Source organism: Elaeis guineensis, chromosome 1 (genome assembly GCF_000442705.2).
Source record: "Elaeis guineensis isolate ETL-2024a chromosome 1, EG11, whole genome shotgun sequence".
Taxonomy (NCBI): domain Eukaryota; kingdom Viridiplantae; phylum Streptophyta; class Magnoliopsida; order Arecales; family Arecaceae; genus Elaeis; species Elaeis guineensis.
Genome location: NC_025993.2, coordinates 171,445,584 through 171,466,296, shown reverse-complemented (window position 1 = coordinate 171,466,296; position 20,713 = coordinate 171,445,584). Strand labels below are relative to the sequence as shown.

Here is a 20,713-nt window from a genome sequence, read left to right as displayed (position 1 = left end):
GCATCGCCGATGTGGCTGCGGGAGAGGGTGGCGAGAGGCGATACATGGAACAACATCAAGACGTGCCTGTATGATAACAGCGTATGCGCCGAATTGACATACAAGACCATCCAACTCACCTCTTACGAATTCAGCATGAAGAAGCTTTCTGCAATCGAGGTAAGATGAGATATAGTGTAGGCTATTAATTAAAAGTAATTCAGGACTTTCATCTTATACGCTAGGAAATTAATAGTTTAGATGGAACGAGAGTGCTTGATACCAATTTCATGCACCTTTGGATTATTAACAACTTCCACGTACAAAAACAGTAGGATATATATATATATATATATATATCAATGCAATTCCTTTACCAAGGTTAATAGGAACCCGATCACAATATGGAAGTTTTTTAACGTTGGTTTTTCTAATGATGATAGCAGCCAATTCACTCAGAAGATCGGTTTTAAATGAAATAGTATCTCATGATTCAAGATCTTCTTTAATTTCTAATATATTTGGCCTATCAAATTTACATGTAGCCAAGTTGAAAATTGTTTTGCATGTGTGCGTATGTGGAAGCAAATTAAGATGGGTAGAAGGCCATCGCCATTGCTTTAGATCATGAAAATTTTCCGAATTTTTATGTTGATAACTAAACTACGAACTAAATTAATGTTTTAAATGTCATTAATGATGATTCTTTTGTGATGAATAAGGCTGGATGTTGTAGGCCACCAAACTTGTGTGGTATGGTGTATGTAAATGCTACATATTGGAATGCGGCTGGGAGGAAGAATGGAGGAGAAACCGGACCGGTAGCAGATCCAACCGTGCTTGCTTCCTCTGAGGATTGTCGCAGATGGAGCAATGAATTCAATGATCTCTGTTATGATTGCTACTCATGCAGAGTGGGGTTCTTGAAGACCATAACATCCAGATGGAGGAAGATAGGTATGTTTCTCACTGTAACGTCAGTGTTACTAGTGGCAGTTCATTCCCTACGCTTTATTCTCATGATGACTGCAGAGAGGAACAAGTAGCATGTAGCTTGGAAGCATAGCACTTGGAACTGTAAGGTTTTTTATTTTTTAATTTGTCCTTTGAAGAAAGTTTGTAGTCCATGTTAATGAAGAGATTAGGTCAGTCTTTTTATTTTTGCTGCTTTCGTTTATTCGCTAATTAAATAGTAATAATTTTTGTAAACAATGACTAATTAATGACAATGGAAAACAGGACTTCCTCTTCTTCTTCTTCTTCCTCCTCTTTTTTGAGCGGAAACAAAGGGAAACAGGACTTCCATGATCCCCAAATGACTAAAAGCATACAACTTTTCTACAAGCACAGTTAGAGCGCCACAGAATCAGAATCACCTGAGTCAACACTTAAAAGCACCACCATTAATTGCTTAAAATTCATGGCCACCTCTCTCTAATGCAGAAGTGCCGGGGTGCAATAGCTGGGATATAATCCACTTTATAACCTACTCCTTGAATCTGTATGTAGTCTTGCAAAAATTCTTACTTTAAGCAGATACTCTTTTCACTACGCTTTCAGCATAATTAATTTTATAATCTCAATGTGCATCAATTTTTTTTATCTTTTTAGTATACTAGTTTAAGCATAATTAGTTAATTTCACAATTTCAAACAACCAACCAAATCTTGTGAATGTATTTTTCTTATGATAAAAATGTTCTTTATAAAAAGATTTGTAGGCAAAAAGGTATAAGATGGGGGTATCCTGTTAAGAAAAAATATGTGCAACCAATAATAATCAGCACCAATAATAAGGCAAATCAAATCGCACAAAAGAACATCAAAAGTTTTACGTGAAAAATCCAGAAACGGAAAAAATCACAGGCCAAACTAGAGAGAAAAACTTTCACTATAATCAGTGATATACACAGTTCTTCGAAAAACTCCAGAGATCACATAAGCTATAAATCATCAAATCCACAACAAACAGCAACCCCAAAAATCTCACAATATAAAGTCAAATAAAAATCTAGGTTAGAGAGTACCTGACAACAATCAAACCGTTGGATGTGAAGAACCATATGCAGGGAACACGTCTACAAATTTTTGGGCCAATCGGAGTTGAATCACCATTCCGATTGGAGACAAAAGATCATAGACAAAAGATCATAGCCAAAAAAAAAAATTTTCCTCTCGAGCGGCGGTGTTCGGGTCACGTACGTGTGTATCAGCGATCGAGAGAGAGAGCGAGAGAGCAAAAGAGAGGGCGCTCTCAAACCCTCACGTGGCTCATTAAATATTGGGCCTCACATGGGTAGAACCTAACAAATCTCCCTCTTCTGACCAATGTAGGGGCTTCACCAAACCCGCTATCTGTCTGCATACCTCTATCTTATCTCTTGGCAATATTTTTGTCAACATATCTGATCCATTTCTATCAGTATGGATTTTCTCAAGAGATAACAATTTGTTTTTCAAAATATTACGAATTCAATGATAACGAATATTAATATGTTTGGAACGAAAGTGAAAAGTTGGATTCTTACTGAGGTGGATGCAACTCTGACTGTCACTGTAAACTGTAAATTCTTTCTGCTTCAGTCCCAGTTTTCATAAAAAAATTTTCATTTAGAGTACTTCCTTACAGGCTTCAACTATAGCAATATATTCTACTTCTGTGGTCGACAAAGCAATACATTTCTGCAATCTGGATTGCCATGACACAGCCCCCCTGCAAAAATAATCAGGTATCCTGAAGTGGACTTTCTGGAGTCAACATCTCCAGCTCAATCTGCATCACTATAACCACATAACACTGGTTTATCAGTTCCAAAACATAAACAAATACAAGATGTTCCTTTAAGATACCTGAATATCCACTTCACTGCTTCTCAATGCTGTTTATCTAGATTAGAGAGGAATCTACTAACCACACCAACTGCATGAGCAATATCAGGCCTGATGCAAACCATAGCATACATTAAACTGCCAACTGCAGATGCATAAGACACTTTTTTCATCTTTTTCCTCTCTTCTCTACCAGTAGGACACTGCTGAGAGCTTAACTTAAAGTGACCTGCGAGTGGAGAGCTCACTGATTTTGCCTTGCTCATATTAAACCTGTCAAAAATCTTCTCGATATATTTCTCTTGTGAGAGCCATAACTTCTTTTATTTTCTATCACGAAAAATTCTCATACCAAGAATATGCCTGGCTGGTCCTAAGTCTTTCATTGCAAAGGACTTACTCATCTCTCTTTTCAGCTTGTCAATTTTCTTTCTGTCATAGCCTACAATCAACATGTCATCAACATAAAGCAGAAGTATGGTAAAATCATTATCATCAAACCTCTTAACAAAAACACAATGATCAGAAAGGGTTCTTGTATATTCCTGATCTGTCATAAATGACTCAAACTTTCTATACCACTGTCGAGGTGCTTGCTTTAGACTATACAAGCTCTTCTTCAATATGTATACAAGATGCTCCTTGCCTTTGACCTTGAACCCTTCTGGTTGCTCCATGTATACCTCTTCCTCCAGATTTTCATGGAGAAAGGCTGTCTTCATATCAAGCTGCTCAATCTCTAGATTCAAGGTAATAGCTAATTCAAGCACAACTCTGATAGATAACATCTTCACTACAGGTGAGAAGATCTCCTCAAAATCAATATCCTGCTTCTGATCAAAGCCCTTCACAACTAATCTGATCTTATACCTTAGTTGTGAGCTGTTCTCTTCATTTTTTAGTTTGAACACCCATTTGTTCTTGAGTGCTTTCTTACCCTTAAGTAGTTCTACCAGCTCAAAGGTGTGATTGTCATACAAACTTTGCATCTCCTCTTGCATGGCTTTCATTCACTCTTTACTTTGCTGACTTAAAGTAACTTTCTGATAGCTCTCTGGTTCTCCCCATCAGTCAACAACACATACTCATGAGTAGAATATCTAGTAGAAGCCTGTCTCTCCCTACTAGATCTCCTCAAAGGTACTGGCTCTGTAAGTTTCTGCTAACCAAACTGCTCAGGGACTGCTTCATCAGCTGTAGAAAACTCATCAGGTGTAGACGTCACATCAACAAGAATCTCAGCATCTACTGGCTCATGGTGATCTCCCTGTATCTCCTCTTTGTTAACTACAGGTGAATGGACTATATCTGTATCACTGAGATCATCTCTGAATGACTGTTTTTTCTTAGTCTATTCAATATTCTCAATGGTTTGATCTTCTATGAACACAACATCTCTGCTTCTTGTCACCTTTTTATCAATTGGATCCCACAGTCTGTAGCCAAATTCTTTATGTCCATAACCTAAGAAAATACACTATCTTATCTTGCTATCAAGCTTGGATCTCTCATCTTTAGGAACATGAACAAATGCTTGGCAGCCAAACACTCTCAAATGTCTGCAGGAAACATCTTTCTTCGTCCACACTCTATTTGGTATATCACCATTCAATGGAGCTGAAGGAGAAAGATTAATTAAATCAACTGCAGTCCTCATTGCCTCATCCCAAAATAGGTTAGGTAGCTTAGCATGTGAAAGCATACATCATATCCTTTCTTCAATTATTCTGTTCATCTTTTCTGCCATCCCGTTGTGCTGAGGCATCTTTAGAACAGTCTTCTCAAGCTTAATACCAAAATCTTGCAATACTTCTCAAAAGGACCTCTGTATTCGCCACCATTATCAACACGAATACACTTCAACTATTTTTCAGTCTCTCTTTCAACACTTGCATGAAAATGCTTAAATACATCTATCACCTAATATTTAGATCTCAAAGGATATGCCCAAATCTTTCTAGAGTGATCATCAATAAAGTTAACAAAATAAATAGCACCGCCAAGACTTTTAGTATTCATAGAACTGATATCAGTATGAACCAAATCAAGAATACTTTGACATCTATGAGGATATGATCTATGAAATGCATGTCTATGTTGTTTACCAATAAAACAATGAGTACATGATGTTAGATTAGTACCATTCAAATCTGGCAAGAGTTTCTTCTTTGCAAGAAGTTCTAGACCTTTCTTGCTCATGTGACCAAGCCTCTTGTGCCACAGCTCAGTAGAGGAATCTTCAAGAGCATTCATTTCTTCTCTACATATCCTGACTTCTGTCCTGTAGAGAGTATCCAACTTCTTGCCTCTGGCTTTTATCAGTGAGCCTCTAGTGAGCTTCCATCTCCCCTCACTAAAAGTATTACAGTAACCTTCTTCATCAAGGCAACATGTGGAAATCAAGTTGAGACGAATGTCTGATACATGTCTTACATTCTTCAGCAGTAGCTTGCCTCCTATGCTGGTCTCTAGTAATACATCTCCCATACCTATAATTTTAGAAACACCATTGTTTCCCATTCTCACTTGGCCATAGTCACCTTTCACATAGGATGTGAAAAAATTATGTCGTGATGTGACATGATATGAAGCAGCTGAATCAACTATCCAAGTAGAGTCCGGACAAATAAGGTTAACATATCCATCATCACAGACAACGAACACATCACCATCTGAAGTTGCTGCTACTGTACCCTTCTCTTTGTCATCTTTTTCTTCACCTCTTTTTCTTGAATTCTCTCTTTTGAGTTTTCTACATTCATTCTTGTAGTGTCCTATCTTACCACAATGGTAGCACTTGATGTTCTTCCTTCCTTGTGATCTCCCTCTGTTCTTGTTACAATACTGAGGAGCTTTACTGTTGCTTCTCCCTCGCCTCTCTATAACAAGTGCCTCAGATTGGTTAGAGATTCCTTGCTCTTTGCACCTTGTTTCTTCATTATACATACTGTCTTTCACCATATTTAATGTCAAAACATCTTTAGGGGCAGAATTGCTAAGTGATACAACAAGTGTCTCCCAGCTGTCAGGTAGAGAACTCAGTAAAAGTAATGCCTGTCCTTCATCATCAAAGGCTATTTTAACACTAGTCAATTGATTCATCAAATCAAGAAACTCACTGAGATGTTCAGTCACCGAACGATTTTCTTTGTACTTCAAGTTGACTAGCTTTCTCATCAAAAACACCTTATTTTGTGGGCTCTTTCTCTCATACAACTCCTCTAGTTTTGTCCAAAGTGAGTTAGCATTGGTCTCTGTGGTAAAATGATGGAATATACTATTGTCAATCCACTGCCTGATCAATCCAACAGCTTTTCTGTGCATAACCTGCCACTCTTTCTCTGACTTGCCTTCTGGTTTCGCACTCTCCTTCGATGGGCTCATGCAAATCTTTGCAGTATAAATAATCCTCCATCGTTGGCTTCCAGATCGAATAGTTCGACTGAGTTAATTTCAACATGGTGCCTGTGCTATTATCCTCCATCTAATCACACAAATCACTGTAGCCGACCTGGCTTTGGTACCAATTTGTTAAGAAAAATATGAGCAACCAATAATAACAAGCACCAATAATAAAGACAAATCAAATCGCACAAAAGAACACCAAAAGTTTTACGTGGAAAACCCAGAAACAGGAAAAACCACGGGCCAAGCCAGAGAAAAAAACTTTCACTATAATCAGTGAGATACACAGTTCTTCTGAAAACTCCAGAGATTACATAGACCACAGATCATTAAATCCACAACAAATAACAACTCCGAAAATCTCACAATCCAAAGTCAAATAAAAATCTAGGTTAGAGAGTATCTGACAACAATCAAACTGTTGGATGTGGAGAACCATATGTAAGGAACACGTCTACAAATTTTTGGGCCAATAGAAATTGAATCACCATTCTGATTGTAGACAAAAGATCACAGCCAAAAAAAAATTTTTTTTTTCTCCCGGATGGCAGCGTTCGGGTTGCGTGGGTGTGTATCAGCGATCGAGAGGGAGAGCGAAGAGAAAAAGAGACGGCGCACTCAAACCCTCACGTGACCCATTAAATATTGGGCCCACATGGACAGAACCCAACATATCCCTCTGCCAAATGCCACCCATTAACTCTGCCCCCCTAGTGATTAAAGTAGAGAAGGGATTGATCACTCAGTTCATAAGTCAAGAATTGATAAGCTGGTATCTTTAAGTCAATCATATTTCATTAGCTATATGAAACGCCTAAAGGCCGTGCAACCAGCTCTTCTATGACAATCACTGTTCAGTCTGTGCGCGGGGCCAAAGGATGACCTCGACCTGCAACGCGTCAGGTCGATGGCAGTAGGAATTGCTCCACAAATGAACATGCGATCTTATCCACAAGGCTTAATTTGTGGCCACGCCAACCTAAGAGTTTTCACAATCCTTTCTCACGTTCCTCCCACCACCTGGAATGCCTTCTACCTCTACTTTGAAGCTTATAAATAGCTCTCATCTCACCAACTTCTCTTCACAGCAGTTACCTACTCTCGAGTGTTATAATTTGGACTTCACACTGTGGTTGCCGACCCATACTAAGAGTGCCGAGAAGAGACTACTATAAGGTTTTATATTACTATGGCTTGCGTGAACCCTCTTCTCCCTGCTATTCTTGTCGTTGCTTCCTTTGTCTTGGTAGCAGAATGTCGGGTCTCCAGGAAGGACCTTGGTGTGGGCCTGGGTGGTGGACTTGGCGTTGGAGTTGGTGTTGGCTTAGGAGGTGGTAGTGCTTCCGGCTCCGGCTCCGGTTCGGCCTCTGGCTCTGGATCTGGTGCGGGGTCTGGGGCCGGTTCAGGTGCAGGGTCATCCGCAGGGTCTGATGCCGGTTCAGGTTCGGGTTATGGTTCTGGCCAAGGGTCTGGCTCGGGATCTGGTACGGGATATGGTGAAGGCTACGGTGAAGGCCATGGCCATGGTGCGGGAACTGGTTCGGGACATGGTGAAGGCTACGGCGAAGGGTATGGTGAAGGCCATGGTTCTGGTTCTGGTGATGGTTCAGGCTCGGGTTATGGTGAGGGTCACGGGTCTGGGTCTGGGTATGGTAGCGGCCATGGCAAGTGATTTACTTGACTGTAGTTTTATGTACTAGAATTGCACCACCTCATTGTATCAATAAATAAGAAGATGGCCAATGAGAGTGCTTATGCTTTGATCTATGATCTTTTCTCTCAACTGCTTTTGTTAAACACTACAGTAATTAAGTTCTGACTTCATGTATGCAATTTGTATGGAATGTCAAATTTCCCGTATGGAATATCAAACTTGCATCTATCAAATAAGCTGTGACTGGACGGTTGCATGGTCACCAAAGAAAGCTAGATTCCAAATAAAAGGAGATCATAAATCACGTACAATTTTTTTTTAGAAAATCAGACGAGAAAGATGTTTCCTTTCTAATGCCAATTTGACTGCATATTGCTCTACAATCTACATCTGTTTCTTGCTTACCCTTACTCGATATACTCGCAGCATGCTCTCCTAAACTTGGACAAAATGCGACAGCAAAACTACTAAACATGGTTGTTTTGCTAAAACTAAGGCAAACTATGGAACCATGCCTGGAGGCAAGAGGATCAGACCTCTTGAAAGTTAACCTGGTGGAAGCTGGTTTAAAATAATATTAAAAGGGATACCTTAGCACGAAAAGAATCTGGCTATCTCATTTAGAGCAGCCATGCATGCCTTCGGAAAAGAAAATCATAGCCATTTATACTATGAGAAACATATACCTTAAAGACATCACAGTACTAGAGGTGATTCCATAAGAGAACTATAACTTTTTCTTTTTTCTTGACCATGTTATTTGATTGCCTCCAAAGATGCAATAGTATTCTTTAAGTTAAAATTGCTAGTTATCTTGACCACCGTGTACGTAGTACCCTATGCTGTTCTAATCATGTCATGGAGAAACAAAATGCAACTAGAATACCAACTTGATTAGGGGTCTCTTTGAATGGCAGTGGATCCTGCACAACTGAAGTCGTAGAGTTGCATAATTAACCAACCAAAAAAAGGGCAAATTGATTCCTGGTCCTTTCTTTGACTACCAGGTGCCCCTATTTTAAGGATTTTTGCACAGCTACAACTGCAGAGGATTTGCACTCTTCAACTCGAGAAGTCTTATGTCATATGCCGGATTGAAAAGATATAGACTTGCACTTAAAATTTGATTTGAATTTTCAGTTCTCCACCAGTTTTAGGGTCACGCATCTGTAAAGAAGAATGTAGACACTGGATCTAACACGCCTAGGTTGGTAGCGTTCGAGATCATTCTTCATGCTTGCTTGAGCCTTGAATCCTCATAGGAAGTTTCAGCATGTGGCCAAGTATGGACGATTTGTTGCGTGCCCACAGGGCACCTGGATCACTTAGGCTCCGTCCAAGTTTGGTAGATGATAGCCAAAATGAGAACAGGGTGACACCAGCATCCAATATAATGCCATCATCTCATCATCGCAAGTACTGAGGTGGTGCAATAGCAATCCAAGCTGTCTAGCACCTTCACAATTTGGTGGCAAAATGTCATATCCTCTTCCACCCTACTCATTTAATTAGTTTTCTAAGTAATGCAAGTGGTTTACCTGCAATTTCAATAGCAATTAACTACATTGGTCGGCTAGTGGTAATTAACCTCAATCGAATCAAGAGAGTGGATAGCTTGTCTATTGGTCCCTTTATTTTAGACACGTGCATTGTTCAATTATGAGTGCATGCATGCCTGCCTGGATATATATCTTGTTGAGATATGTACGTATCGTTTCTTAAATAAAGTCCTATATCCTACCGCACATTTTGAACCAAATGCTCTAAACACAACAATTAACCTTTAAGCTTTTACAATCCACTAATTAAATCGCTCATTATAAAACAAGTAGAATGGGACACGTGAGAAGCGCTGCCAACAAGAGCCAAGTCAAACATACTCTGCCTCTGGTGCGCGGAGCCCATGGGCGGTGGTGGCCGGCTACGTGGCAAACTGCACTAGAGATTAATGTGGACTGCTCCACTGAGAACGCATGCAATCTCCTCCACAAGCTTTGAGGACACGCCAACCCATTAACGTCCTTCTCTGATCAGTCCTCCCGCCACCACCACTGCTTTACTTTTACTTCCCGCATCCTTGTATATATCCACCAGCCTATAAATAGCTAGCTATTCCTTCAGCTACTCTTCGTCACAAAACTTATTGCTACTGTCTTCTTATACTGCAGTAAGTGAGCATTGTTGCACTAAAAAGTGACTAGGAAATAGAAGAATGGCTTGGTTGAAGCCTCTAGTCCTTGCTGTTCTTGTTGTTGCTTCCTTTGCTTTGGTTGCAGAGAGCCGGGTCTCTAGGATGGACCTTGGCGTGGGTCTGGGTGGTGGGGTTGGTGCTGGCACTGGAGTTGATGTTGGCACAGGAGGTGTTAGTGTCTCTGGCTCTGGATCTGGCTCGGGTTCGGAATCTCGGTCTGCCGGCTCCAGCTCCGACTCGGATTCGTTTTCTGCTTCTCGGTCTGGGTCTATCTCTGTCCCACTTCTGGGACCTGGAGGTAGTTCATCTGCGGGTTCGGGTGCCGGTTCCTCTGCAGGGTCTGGTGCTGGTTCCGGTTCGAGCTCTGGACATGGTGAAGGCTACGGTGAGGGCCACGGATATGGGTCTGGCGGTGGAAATGGCAATTAAGAGAATAATATTGTATGTCAGATGGTTTGCACCACCTTAGTGTAATGATAAATAAGGAGATGGTGAATAAGAATGCGTGCTTTGAGCTATAATCTACCTTTCTTACATATTTCCTGTGGCTAAGAATAAAGTATGTAATTCATGGAGGCAGCCCTTTTGACTTGCATTCTTTGTCTAAGAAAAGGAAAAGAGTTTTGCATGTACACCATTAATGGATGGCTTATCGGAATGTGGAATTTGCACCTAATAAATAACCGGGCCTAAATAAGTTATAGGTTACCTGTAAGAGAGACGCAATCCACTATGGTAATCGTTCTTTCAGATAAATGGAGGTCTGTGGTGTATCCAGTATTTTAACATATACAAGAAAGATGGTGTTTAGTTGTTGTCCTCCACCACATTTCTAACCTTTGTTCTGTGAGATAATAGATGTTAAATCAAGTACCCTTGCCTGGAAGGCTGGAATGCTCTAGCAGATCAAAGCATCCTTACGATGCCTAGTGCAGGGATTTTTCTACGGATAAGATTAACGCCAGCTGCCACCAAGGTAGAGGATGATATATATAGTCTTCAATCTCATCTCGACATGTTTCAGATTTATACAAGAATGATCCAGGAGTTCAAGAACAGTTCATCAATCTTGGAACCCAAGGCCAAAACTATTTGTCCTCGAAAAAAAAAAAAAAAAAGACATGTTATTTGACACATCGTATGCCACTCATACCCCTTTGGTTAATCTTCTTAAATAACGTAACTGGATAAGCTGAGCCCAGTTTGGCTAGTAATCAACCCAACCTGCTGTTTCATTATATTTTCTTTTCTTTACCCACATGTGAAAGCTTAGTCAACCTCTCCCCCATTTGAATTAGTAGAATGGACAGCTTTAAGCGTGAGTCCACTGCACTCATGCTTTTCATGTTGCAGACAAACGTGTCAATTGTTGTTGGCGATGATTAAATAAATAAAATTGATGCATCACACCGCACCATCTGGATCATTAAATGACCCAAAGTGTCACCAACTCCAATAATTCATGCCGTAAAAAAAAAATCGATCATTTTTTTCTGTGCAAAAGATACAATCCTCACCTGCTCCTATATATTTGCAACATAAATAAAGAAGTGATGAATGAATGCTGACTGCCTTACCATCGTACTCTTCTTTACTCTGCTTTTTTGAAGTTTTACTCTTCTCTTGAAAAGTTTGGACATCAACCAAATTGGGCATCAAACAGAAAACTGATGGTCCGATCTCAGATATGCAAATGGGCCAGAAAACTTGCCACTGGACAAGCTCCATGGCCTGGCCACAATTTGAAATTGGCCTACAGCCCGGCCCATTTGCATCTAACTGATATGCAGGTCTCTCTAAAATAGTCTCGATCAGAAATATTTTATGTACCACCAGCAGCATCACGGATGTCGTCCGTGATGATTGACTCACGCACAGGATCGAAAAAAAAAAAAATCAGATGCTGCACTCCGGCCTTGTGCACCGCCTGCGGTGCACAAAGCATTTCTCTAATCACAATACTGCATCCTAAACACAATTAAGCTAAAATTTTAGCTGAACGTTAGCTCACAAACAGCTCTGTCATATGATACCTCCGATCACATCTGTGGCGCTGTAGTATATCAATTAGATTCGTAGCAACCTGGAAAAATGGAGAAGAGTGAAAAAAAAAAAAAAAGCTAACAAAATCATTGTTGTACATTCAACTATTTTGTATCTTACTCTCGAACTTTTTTTCTTTTTTCTTTTTTTGTCCATATCCGTTGAGCAGTTCTTTGGGAATCGTGCATTGGGAAATCGTGATCCCACCTCATCTGAGGAGGCTGCTTTTGGGATGGACATTTTCACTAATTCCACCAACCAGAGGGCCTTCGTTCCCCTTCCCTCTCATAACAATGATAATGATGATAATTATAATAACAATAGTATAATAATTTGTAGCAATTGTAGCAGTAAAAGTAGTGGCATTTGGAAAGAAATATTATATTTCCTTAATGGTACCTAATATTGGAACCCAAGGCCAAATCTATTTGTCCTCAAAAGAAAAAAAAAAAAAAAAAAGGACATGTTATTTGACATATCGTATGCCACTCATACCCCTTTGGTTAATATTCTGAATAACGTAACTGGATAAGCTGAGGCCAGTTTGGCTAGTAGCCAACCTAACCTGCTGTTTCATTATATTTTCTTTTCTTTACCCACATATGAAAGCTCGGTCAACCTCTCCTCCATTTCAATTAGTAGAATGGACAGCTTTGAGCATGAGTCCACCGCACACATGCTTTTCATGTTGCAGACAAACGTGTCCATTGTTGTTGGCGATGGTTAAATAAATAAAATTGATGCATCACACCGCACCATCTGGATCATTAAATGACCCAAAGTGTCACCAACTCCAAGCGAGCGATTTTTATGATGGATGGTACGTTGGCACCTAGAAAAAGATGACCACTACGACATCCAAAGGTTAGTCACCAAACCAAATGAAACCACTTCTGCGCTGCAAACAGCATTAGAGACTAGCTATTGGGGATGACTCCACTATGGCTCCAGTGCCTTCAAGGCCACGTCTGCCCAAAACATAAAAATTAGTCCTCGCATTATTACAAAGCTTGTATCCAGTTGACTTTTCCGCATATCCACAAGCTATAAATAGCTTATCCCTCGGCTCTTATAGGGTTTGGGTTATATCCTTCGCATGGAAGGATGATTGATCCTTTTTTTCGCGAGGTCAACCATTGAATGTCACTTTACACAGCTTTCTAAACCTTTTTTTTCTATCCATCTATACCGATCATAAAATAGATGTCATGTTTTGAAAGTTATGTAAAATATGATCCAATAATTTATATCGTGAAAAAAGATCGATCATTTTTTTTTCTGTGCAAAAGATACAATCCTCACCTGCTCCTATATATTTGCAACATAAATAAGGAAGTGATGAATGAATGCTGACTGCCTTACCATCATACTCCTCTTTACTCTGCTTCTTTGAAGTTTTACACTTTCCTTGAAAAGTTTGGACATCAACCTAATTGGGCATCAAACGGAAAACTGATGTTCCGCTCTTACATATGCAAGTGGGCCAGAAAACTTGCCACTGGAAAAGCTCTGTGGCCTGGCCAAAATTTGAAATTGGCCTACAGGCCGGCCCATTTGCATCTAACTGATATGCAAGTCTCTCTAAAATAACGAGAAATATTTTGTGCACTGCAGGTAGCATCATGCGTATAACTTGTGGTGATTGACTCATGCATAGGGTCGGAAGAAAAAAAAAAAAAAAGGACACCGCATCCCGGCTCTGCCTGCACAACGCCCGTGTTGCACAAAGTATTTCTCTAGCCCCAATACTGCATCCTAAACACAATTAAGCTAAAATTTTAGCTGAACGTTAGCTCACAAACAGCTGTCATATGATACCTCCGATCACATCTGTGGCGCTGTAGTATATCAATTAGATTCGTAGCAACCTGGAAAAATGGAGAAGAGGAAAAAAAAAAAAAGCTAACAAAAGCATTGTTGTACATTCAACTATTTTGTATCTTACTCTCAAACTTTCCTTTTTTTTTTTTTGGTCCATATCCGTTGAGCGATTCTTTGGGAATCGTGCATTGGGAAATCGTGATCCCACCTCATCCGAAGAGGCTGCTTTTGGAATGGACATTTTCAATAATTCCACCAACCAGAGGGCCTTCGTTCCCCTTTCTTCTCACAATAATGATAATGATGATAATTATAATAACAATAGTATAATAATTTGTAGCAATTCTAATCTAATATAATACTCAACACGCGGTTGACAAAAAAAAAAAATAGAGAATAGAAGGCACGTGCTGCGTATGTGTTGGAAATACGATGGATGGGAGTGAGATGAGTCTGAATAAGACTCTTCTTCTCTTCTTCTATAAAAGAAGAATTTGAGCCAGAATCAGACACCATCCTAGCACTATTTAAAGTCCCTATCTTCCTCTAATTCTCTTTATCGGTGATCCTAAGCCCATCAAGCTGCCAAAGTCTCCATATTTCTTCCCAATCATCGGTCGCCACTAGCACTGTGGCTGTGGGAAATCATCACCACAAGTTGTCAAAAAAAAATTAGGTAAGAACCCAGCATTTGTATGACTAATTTTCTCTCCTTCTTCTGTATGTCCTAAGTCTCGAATTTTGGTCGGTCTCTCTCCAGATTTTTGTTCGAAAAGCTGACATTTGGTCTCCTATTTTTTCCTGCTTCATTTTTAATTTTTCTACCATCGGTTGCCGTCGCTAGTCACCGGACTGGGGTCGTTGGTTGCCACCATGGCCTGCTCTTCTGGCCACTAGTGTTGCCGGCCAGGAGGTGGACCTCCTTGGCATTGGGATTAAGGGAACAAGGAGTTCCCTCTTCCGTGGAAAGTAAAAAGAGGACCGCATGGGTCCTCTGTCCCGTGAAGAAGAAGAAAGAAAAAAAAAAAGAGAGAATTTCTCTCTTTTCCCTCCCTTCTCTCTGAGTTTGAGTCTCCACTTTCTCTCTCTAAAAGTTTTACTTTCTCTCTTTAGATGGATTCTCTCTCTTGATGGATTTCTCTATCTCGAAGTTATCTTTCTAAGATTAGTCCAGTGAAGGACCTCTTTTTTTGACGATTTTGATCGAGTTTAGTAAAAAGTCTGAGCCTAAATGGAGTTTTGATTTGAGATTTATTTAGATCTAATTCTGAATTAGAATTAATGCAAGAATATAATTTTGAATAATAGATACTGAAGAATTTTCTAAAGATTAATCAATCTATTCGCTCAGTGGTCTCTGAAAGGTAAGTAATGAATCATCTTCTTGAGATATTTTATATTTATTTTAAAATTAAATAATTATTTTTTAAAATTATGTATGATTTATGAAATTATGTTTGAATGAAAAATAATTCTGAAATACTATGATTTATTGATTATGCATATGTTCAGTGAAAATTATGACATGTTATGCTACAAAATATTTCAGTCAAATTTTGATACAGATCAAATTTATACTCTCAGTCTAACTATATTTCAGTGGATCCTACTAATGGAGATTATACATTGGTACTCAATAGACTCTGTCAGTGGAGGTTATGCACTGGTATTTAGTAGACCTTATCAATAAAAGTTATGCGCTGGTATTCAGTGGACCCTGTCAATAAGGGTTAAACGTTAGTCATAGTCGTGGTTATTGAATTATGAGTATTTTGATTTGAATCGAATTTATGATTATGTTGTATATAAATATTTGAAAAGATTGAATTTGCATTGAACTAGCATAAAATATATTTTTATATTTATTCACAGTATTATTCTTGAATATTATATAATATTTAAAATATTTAGTTGAGATATTTATTACTTATTGGGCTGTCTAACTCATCACCTCTCTTTTTATTTTTTTTCAGATTCAGATAATTAATTACGAGCATGGATAATAATGTTGCGACAGAGCTTATAGAGGTGAGATTTAGCATTATCAACTTCATTAAACTTAGATCTATTATTTTATTTTTAGTAAAACTTTATTAGATATAAGATATTTGATTTAATTATTTAAATTAAAGTTAAATAATAATTATTTAAATTTTATTCTGCTGTGATGCATTGATATCGTGATGAGATACCTTGCATGCTTATGAAGAAAATTTTTCATAAGTATGTGACGGTTGCCATGGCCCTCAACTTGTAATTTTGGATCGAGGATGTGACAATTAAAGTGGTATCAGAGCATAAATAGATAAATTATGATACATAGAATCAGATATGAGTATAGGTAGGTAGACACTAGAGACATTGAGACAATGACTTATACTGATTATGACATAATCTAGAAACTTAAAATTGATACAAGTACATTGTTAGATTTGAATTAGAATGTGCAGCGAAAGCATAGTGGTCTGAATTATTCTCAAATTGATCAAAATAAAAATTTGATCTGAAAGATATCATGCTGAAAGATTCGATTTTGAAATAAAAAAATAATTATGATAAAAGCAATCCAAAATTTTGAGAACTTAAACAAAAAAAATTTTGAGGATAAAATTTATTTTTAGAAAGAGAGAATGTAATACCCAAGACCCAGTTGATCAAAAAAAAGCTAGCACATGCTGCGTATGTGTTGGAAATATAGTGGATGGGAGGGAGGTGAGTTCGAATAGGACACTTCTTCCACGGAAGAAGAATTTGAGTCAGAATCCAATGCCATCCTAGCACTATTTAAAGCCCTTACCTTCCTCTAATTCTCTTTATCGATGATCCTAAGCCCATCAAGCCACTGAAGTCTCCATATTTCTTCCCAATTGTCGGCCGTCACCAGCACTGTGGCCGTAGGAAATCATCGCCACAAGTTGTCAAAAAAAAATTAAGTAAGAACCCAGCATTTGTATGACTTATCTCCTCTCCTTCTTTTGGGTGCCCTAAGTCTCGAATTTCAATCAATCTCTCTCCAGATTTTTGCTCGAAAAGCTGAGTTTTGGTCTCCTATTTTTCTCTGCTTCATTTTTAGTTTTTCTACCATCGATTGTCGTCACTGGTCGCTGGATTGGGGTTGCCGATTGCCACCATGGCCTGCTCCTCCGGCAACGAGCATTACAACAAAACTCATTTTTTGTGATAATTAATTAGACACAAAAGCCTAATTGCCATGAATAAAATTTAAGATATCAAAATTTAGTGGCAAATTAAAATAATTACCATTAATATCTATTTTTTACCAACAAATATATAAATTGCCATTATAAAATATATTTATACCAACTTTTATTAGTAATTACTATTATAAATCATATTTATATCGATATTTATTAATAATTATCATTATAAAATATATTTTTATCTATATTTATTAATAATTATTATAAAATATATTTTTATTAGCATTTATTAATAATTATTATAATTTATTTATGATTTTTTATCCATGTGTATTGGGATGTTTTGCACGTGGAGGAAATGCTTCCTGCCTTTTTTCGCGTGCTGGCTCAACCCGTGCAAGTTTTCTCACAGACGCCAAGCCTCCCTCATAATTAGAATTTGTTACTTCCCCTGGCACCTGCAAGGATGGGAAAAAAATCAAAGTAGAATCAGAAGAGATAGGGAGAGATCGGCATCGCTCCTCCCATCGATCTCCTGTCGAAAGTGAGACAAGGAGAGATAGAGAGATCGATGTTGCTCCTTCCGTCGATCTCTCATCGAAAGGGAGACAAGGAGAGATACAGAGAGACTGACATCGCCTGTCCCATCGATCCCCCACCTCACAAAATCTGAATTCTCTCCAATCGATCCCTCCGATCTTCCCCACATCGTCCAGAATTTCGAATGATTCCTTCTTCCCCAGGTTGGTCTTCCAATCGCCGTTCTCTAGGTTGCCTTCTTTTGTGGTGGATGCCTTGTTTCGGAGAGAAGTTTATTTAAAAATATAAGCTTTTTGTGCCTTGTTTCGTCTGATTTATCATTGATTTGTTGTTACTTAGGGATTTGTTGCTCCTTGAATTGATTTTGATGATTACAAACTATTTGAGGAGGTTATTAACGATTTTGACTTGAAAAAAGATTTATTATTTTTCAGGAGCAAAATCATAATTTTATCAAATCCTAATTCGAAAGCCTCAAAAGCAAGAACAGAAAATTTGTGATCTATTGAAGAAAATTTCATAATTTTTGGATGTATATTTTGAAAGACAATAATATTTATAAAATTGAGTCGACCCCATGAGTCGACTCATATCAAATGGACCTGAACGGCATGCTACTTTTTTGGCTGGCACATCCAATTGAGTCGACCCCATGAGTTGACCCCTATGCATGAGTCAACCCTATGAGTCGACCTCTGTTGCTGTGCACCCCAAAATTATAGAACAGTCATTTTCTATTCTGTACCATAGAAGTCGACCTCATGAGTCGACTCATGTGTATGAGTCGACCCTATGAGTCGATCCCTGCGATGAAAAAACTCCGTAACGGCTAGCTTTTTCGCTCGTTTTAACGTATTTAATGCTCATTTAATGATCTTCAACGATTCTAAAACTATTCAGATCACTCTCCACCATCATTTGAAGCTATAAAAGGCACTTAAAAGAGGAAATAAAGAAGATTTTTCAAGCATCCATTTCAGTCCTAAGCAAAGAGCCTTCTTTAAGTTAAAGAAGCTTTCATTTCAAGTTTACCAATCTCTCAAGAGCTCATTCAAGTCTTCAACAATCTTGAGAAGAATCAGAAAAGCTTCTTCATTATTATGTAAAGTATATTTAAAGATTGATTTGCTCATTAAAAAAGCTACATTTATATTTTCGTGTGATTAACTGTTATACTCTATTTTTGAGTTGATCTTTAGTTTTGAAAGGGTTTCAAAAGGTGGCAAGGTTGATCCGAATCTTGAATCGGATTATATTGGATTGGCTTGTTCTCAAGAAATAAGTATTCTAGCTTGAAATAGCTAGAGTCAGAGGTACCGACATTGTATTCTTGTTGAATACGATATAGTGGATTTGAATTCTCAAGTAGGAGCTTGGAGAGTGGATGTAGGTGCAAAGTTGACACCGAACCACTATAAATCTTGATTATTTATGGTGTACTTACTTATTTTTTATTTTATTTTTTTTTTCTTTCTTGCACTCTTGCATCTAATATCTTCACTTTGCTTAAATCACTCACTTCAACTAACTTACCTTTTATTACTTAATCCTTGTGGTTCTAAATTAATTTTAAATTTTTAAAAATCTAATTCACCCCCTCTTAGGTTGTATAACTGGGCAACAAGTGGTATCAGAGCCTGGTGCTCTAGTCCTACTTTGATTTAACTATCAAAGAGCTAAAGATCTATGGCAACTTAAGTTGGTGCTTCACTAGCCGAGGGGCAGTCCACAAACCGACTTTCACTTTTCAATGGGTCAAATTATATCTATTGAAAAGCTCGAATGAAAATCTTTATTCAAGCACTTGACTATGATATATAGAGTATCATAGTAAATAGACCACACACACCCACTAAAATAATTGATGGTGTGGAATCAGCCAAATCCGAAAAAGAATGGGATGAGGTTGATAAGAAAATGGCTCAACTTAATGCAAAAGCCATGAATATTTTATATTGTGCTCTAGATACTAATAAATTCAATCATATTTCAACATGCATGTCAGTTGAAAAAATATGAGATAGATTAGAAGTAACTCATGAAGAAACTAATTAAGTGAAGGAATCAAAAATTAACATGCTTGTGCATAAATATGAACTCTTTAAAATGGAGCATGATGAATCAATAACTGAAATATTTACTCATTTTACTGATATTATTAATGATCTAAAAAGTCTTGATAAGTCTTATTCTAACAGTGATCTCGTGAGAAAAATTCTTAGGTCTTTACCAAGGACTTGAGAGGCCAAAGTGACTGCAATCCAAGAAGCCAAAGATCTGAATATCTTATCTTTGGAGGAGCTTCTAGGATCACTAATGACACATGAGCTAAGCATGAAATAATATTTAGAAGAAGATGTCAAAAAGAAGAGGACAATCGTCCTCAAATCCACTACTCAACTTGATGAGGAATCTGATGATATGAAAAATGAAGAGCAGGATAAAGAAATGACCCTCATTACTAGAAAGTTTAAGAAGTTTTTGAAGAAAAGAAGACAAGGAATGAGGAAGAGGCCACCTACAAAAGAAAAACATAGCAAAGAGAAGGATAAGGAGCAACCCCTTATTTGTTATGAATGTAAGAAGCCGGGATACTTTAAGTCTGAATGTCCACAACTTAAGAAAGGTCCCAAGAAGTACAAGAAAAATGCTATGATGGTTACATAGAGTGAAAGTGATAAGTCAAGCTCCGAAGAAGAAGACTCAAATGAACCAGCCAACTTGTGCCTTATGGCACATAAAAATGAGGTAAACACTAAAACTCCTAATGACTTTACCTTTGAAGAACTTCATGAAGTATTTTATGATCTAATTGATGAACTAAAGAAGCTAGGGATAAAGAACAAAGAATTGAAATCAAAGAATCAATCTTTACTAAAAGAAAATAAGATTTTTTTAAATAAAAAATCAATCTTGTCTCAAGAAAATCTAAACTTAAAAAATGAGATTGCCAAGTTAAAACCAATGGTTGAAAAGTTCATTTTAAGTTCAAATAAACTTCAAATGATATTTGACAATCAAAAAGCTATTTATGATAAAATCGGTCTTGGATTAATATTTTAAAGAAACAAAAACTTCAGAAAAATATCTT

The 20,713-nt window shown here is 37.9% G+C and overlaps 1 protein-coding gene across 1 annotated transcript; it reads left to right on the top strand.

Annotated features, from left to right (window-relative positions):
- Nucleotides 1-7,311: 7,311 nt before the first annotated feature.
- Nucleotides 7,312-10,689, top strand: LOC105039727 (uncharacterized). The gene is made up of 2 exons (XM_010915991.3): nt 7,312-7,876; nt 10,062-10,689. The coding sequence occupies exons 1-2, from the start codon at nt 7,402-7,404 to the stop codon at nt 10,484-10,486; spliced, it is 900 nt and encodes a 299-aa protein (XP_010914293.2). The 5' UTR covers nt 7,312-7,401; the 3' UTR covers nt 10,487-10,689.
- The last annotated feature ends 10,024 nt before the right edge of the window (nt 10,690-20,713 follow it).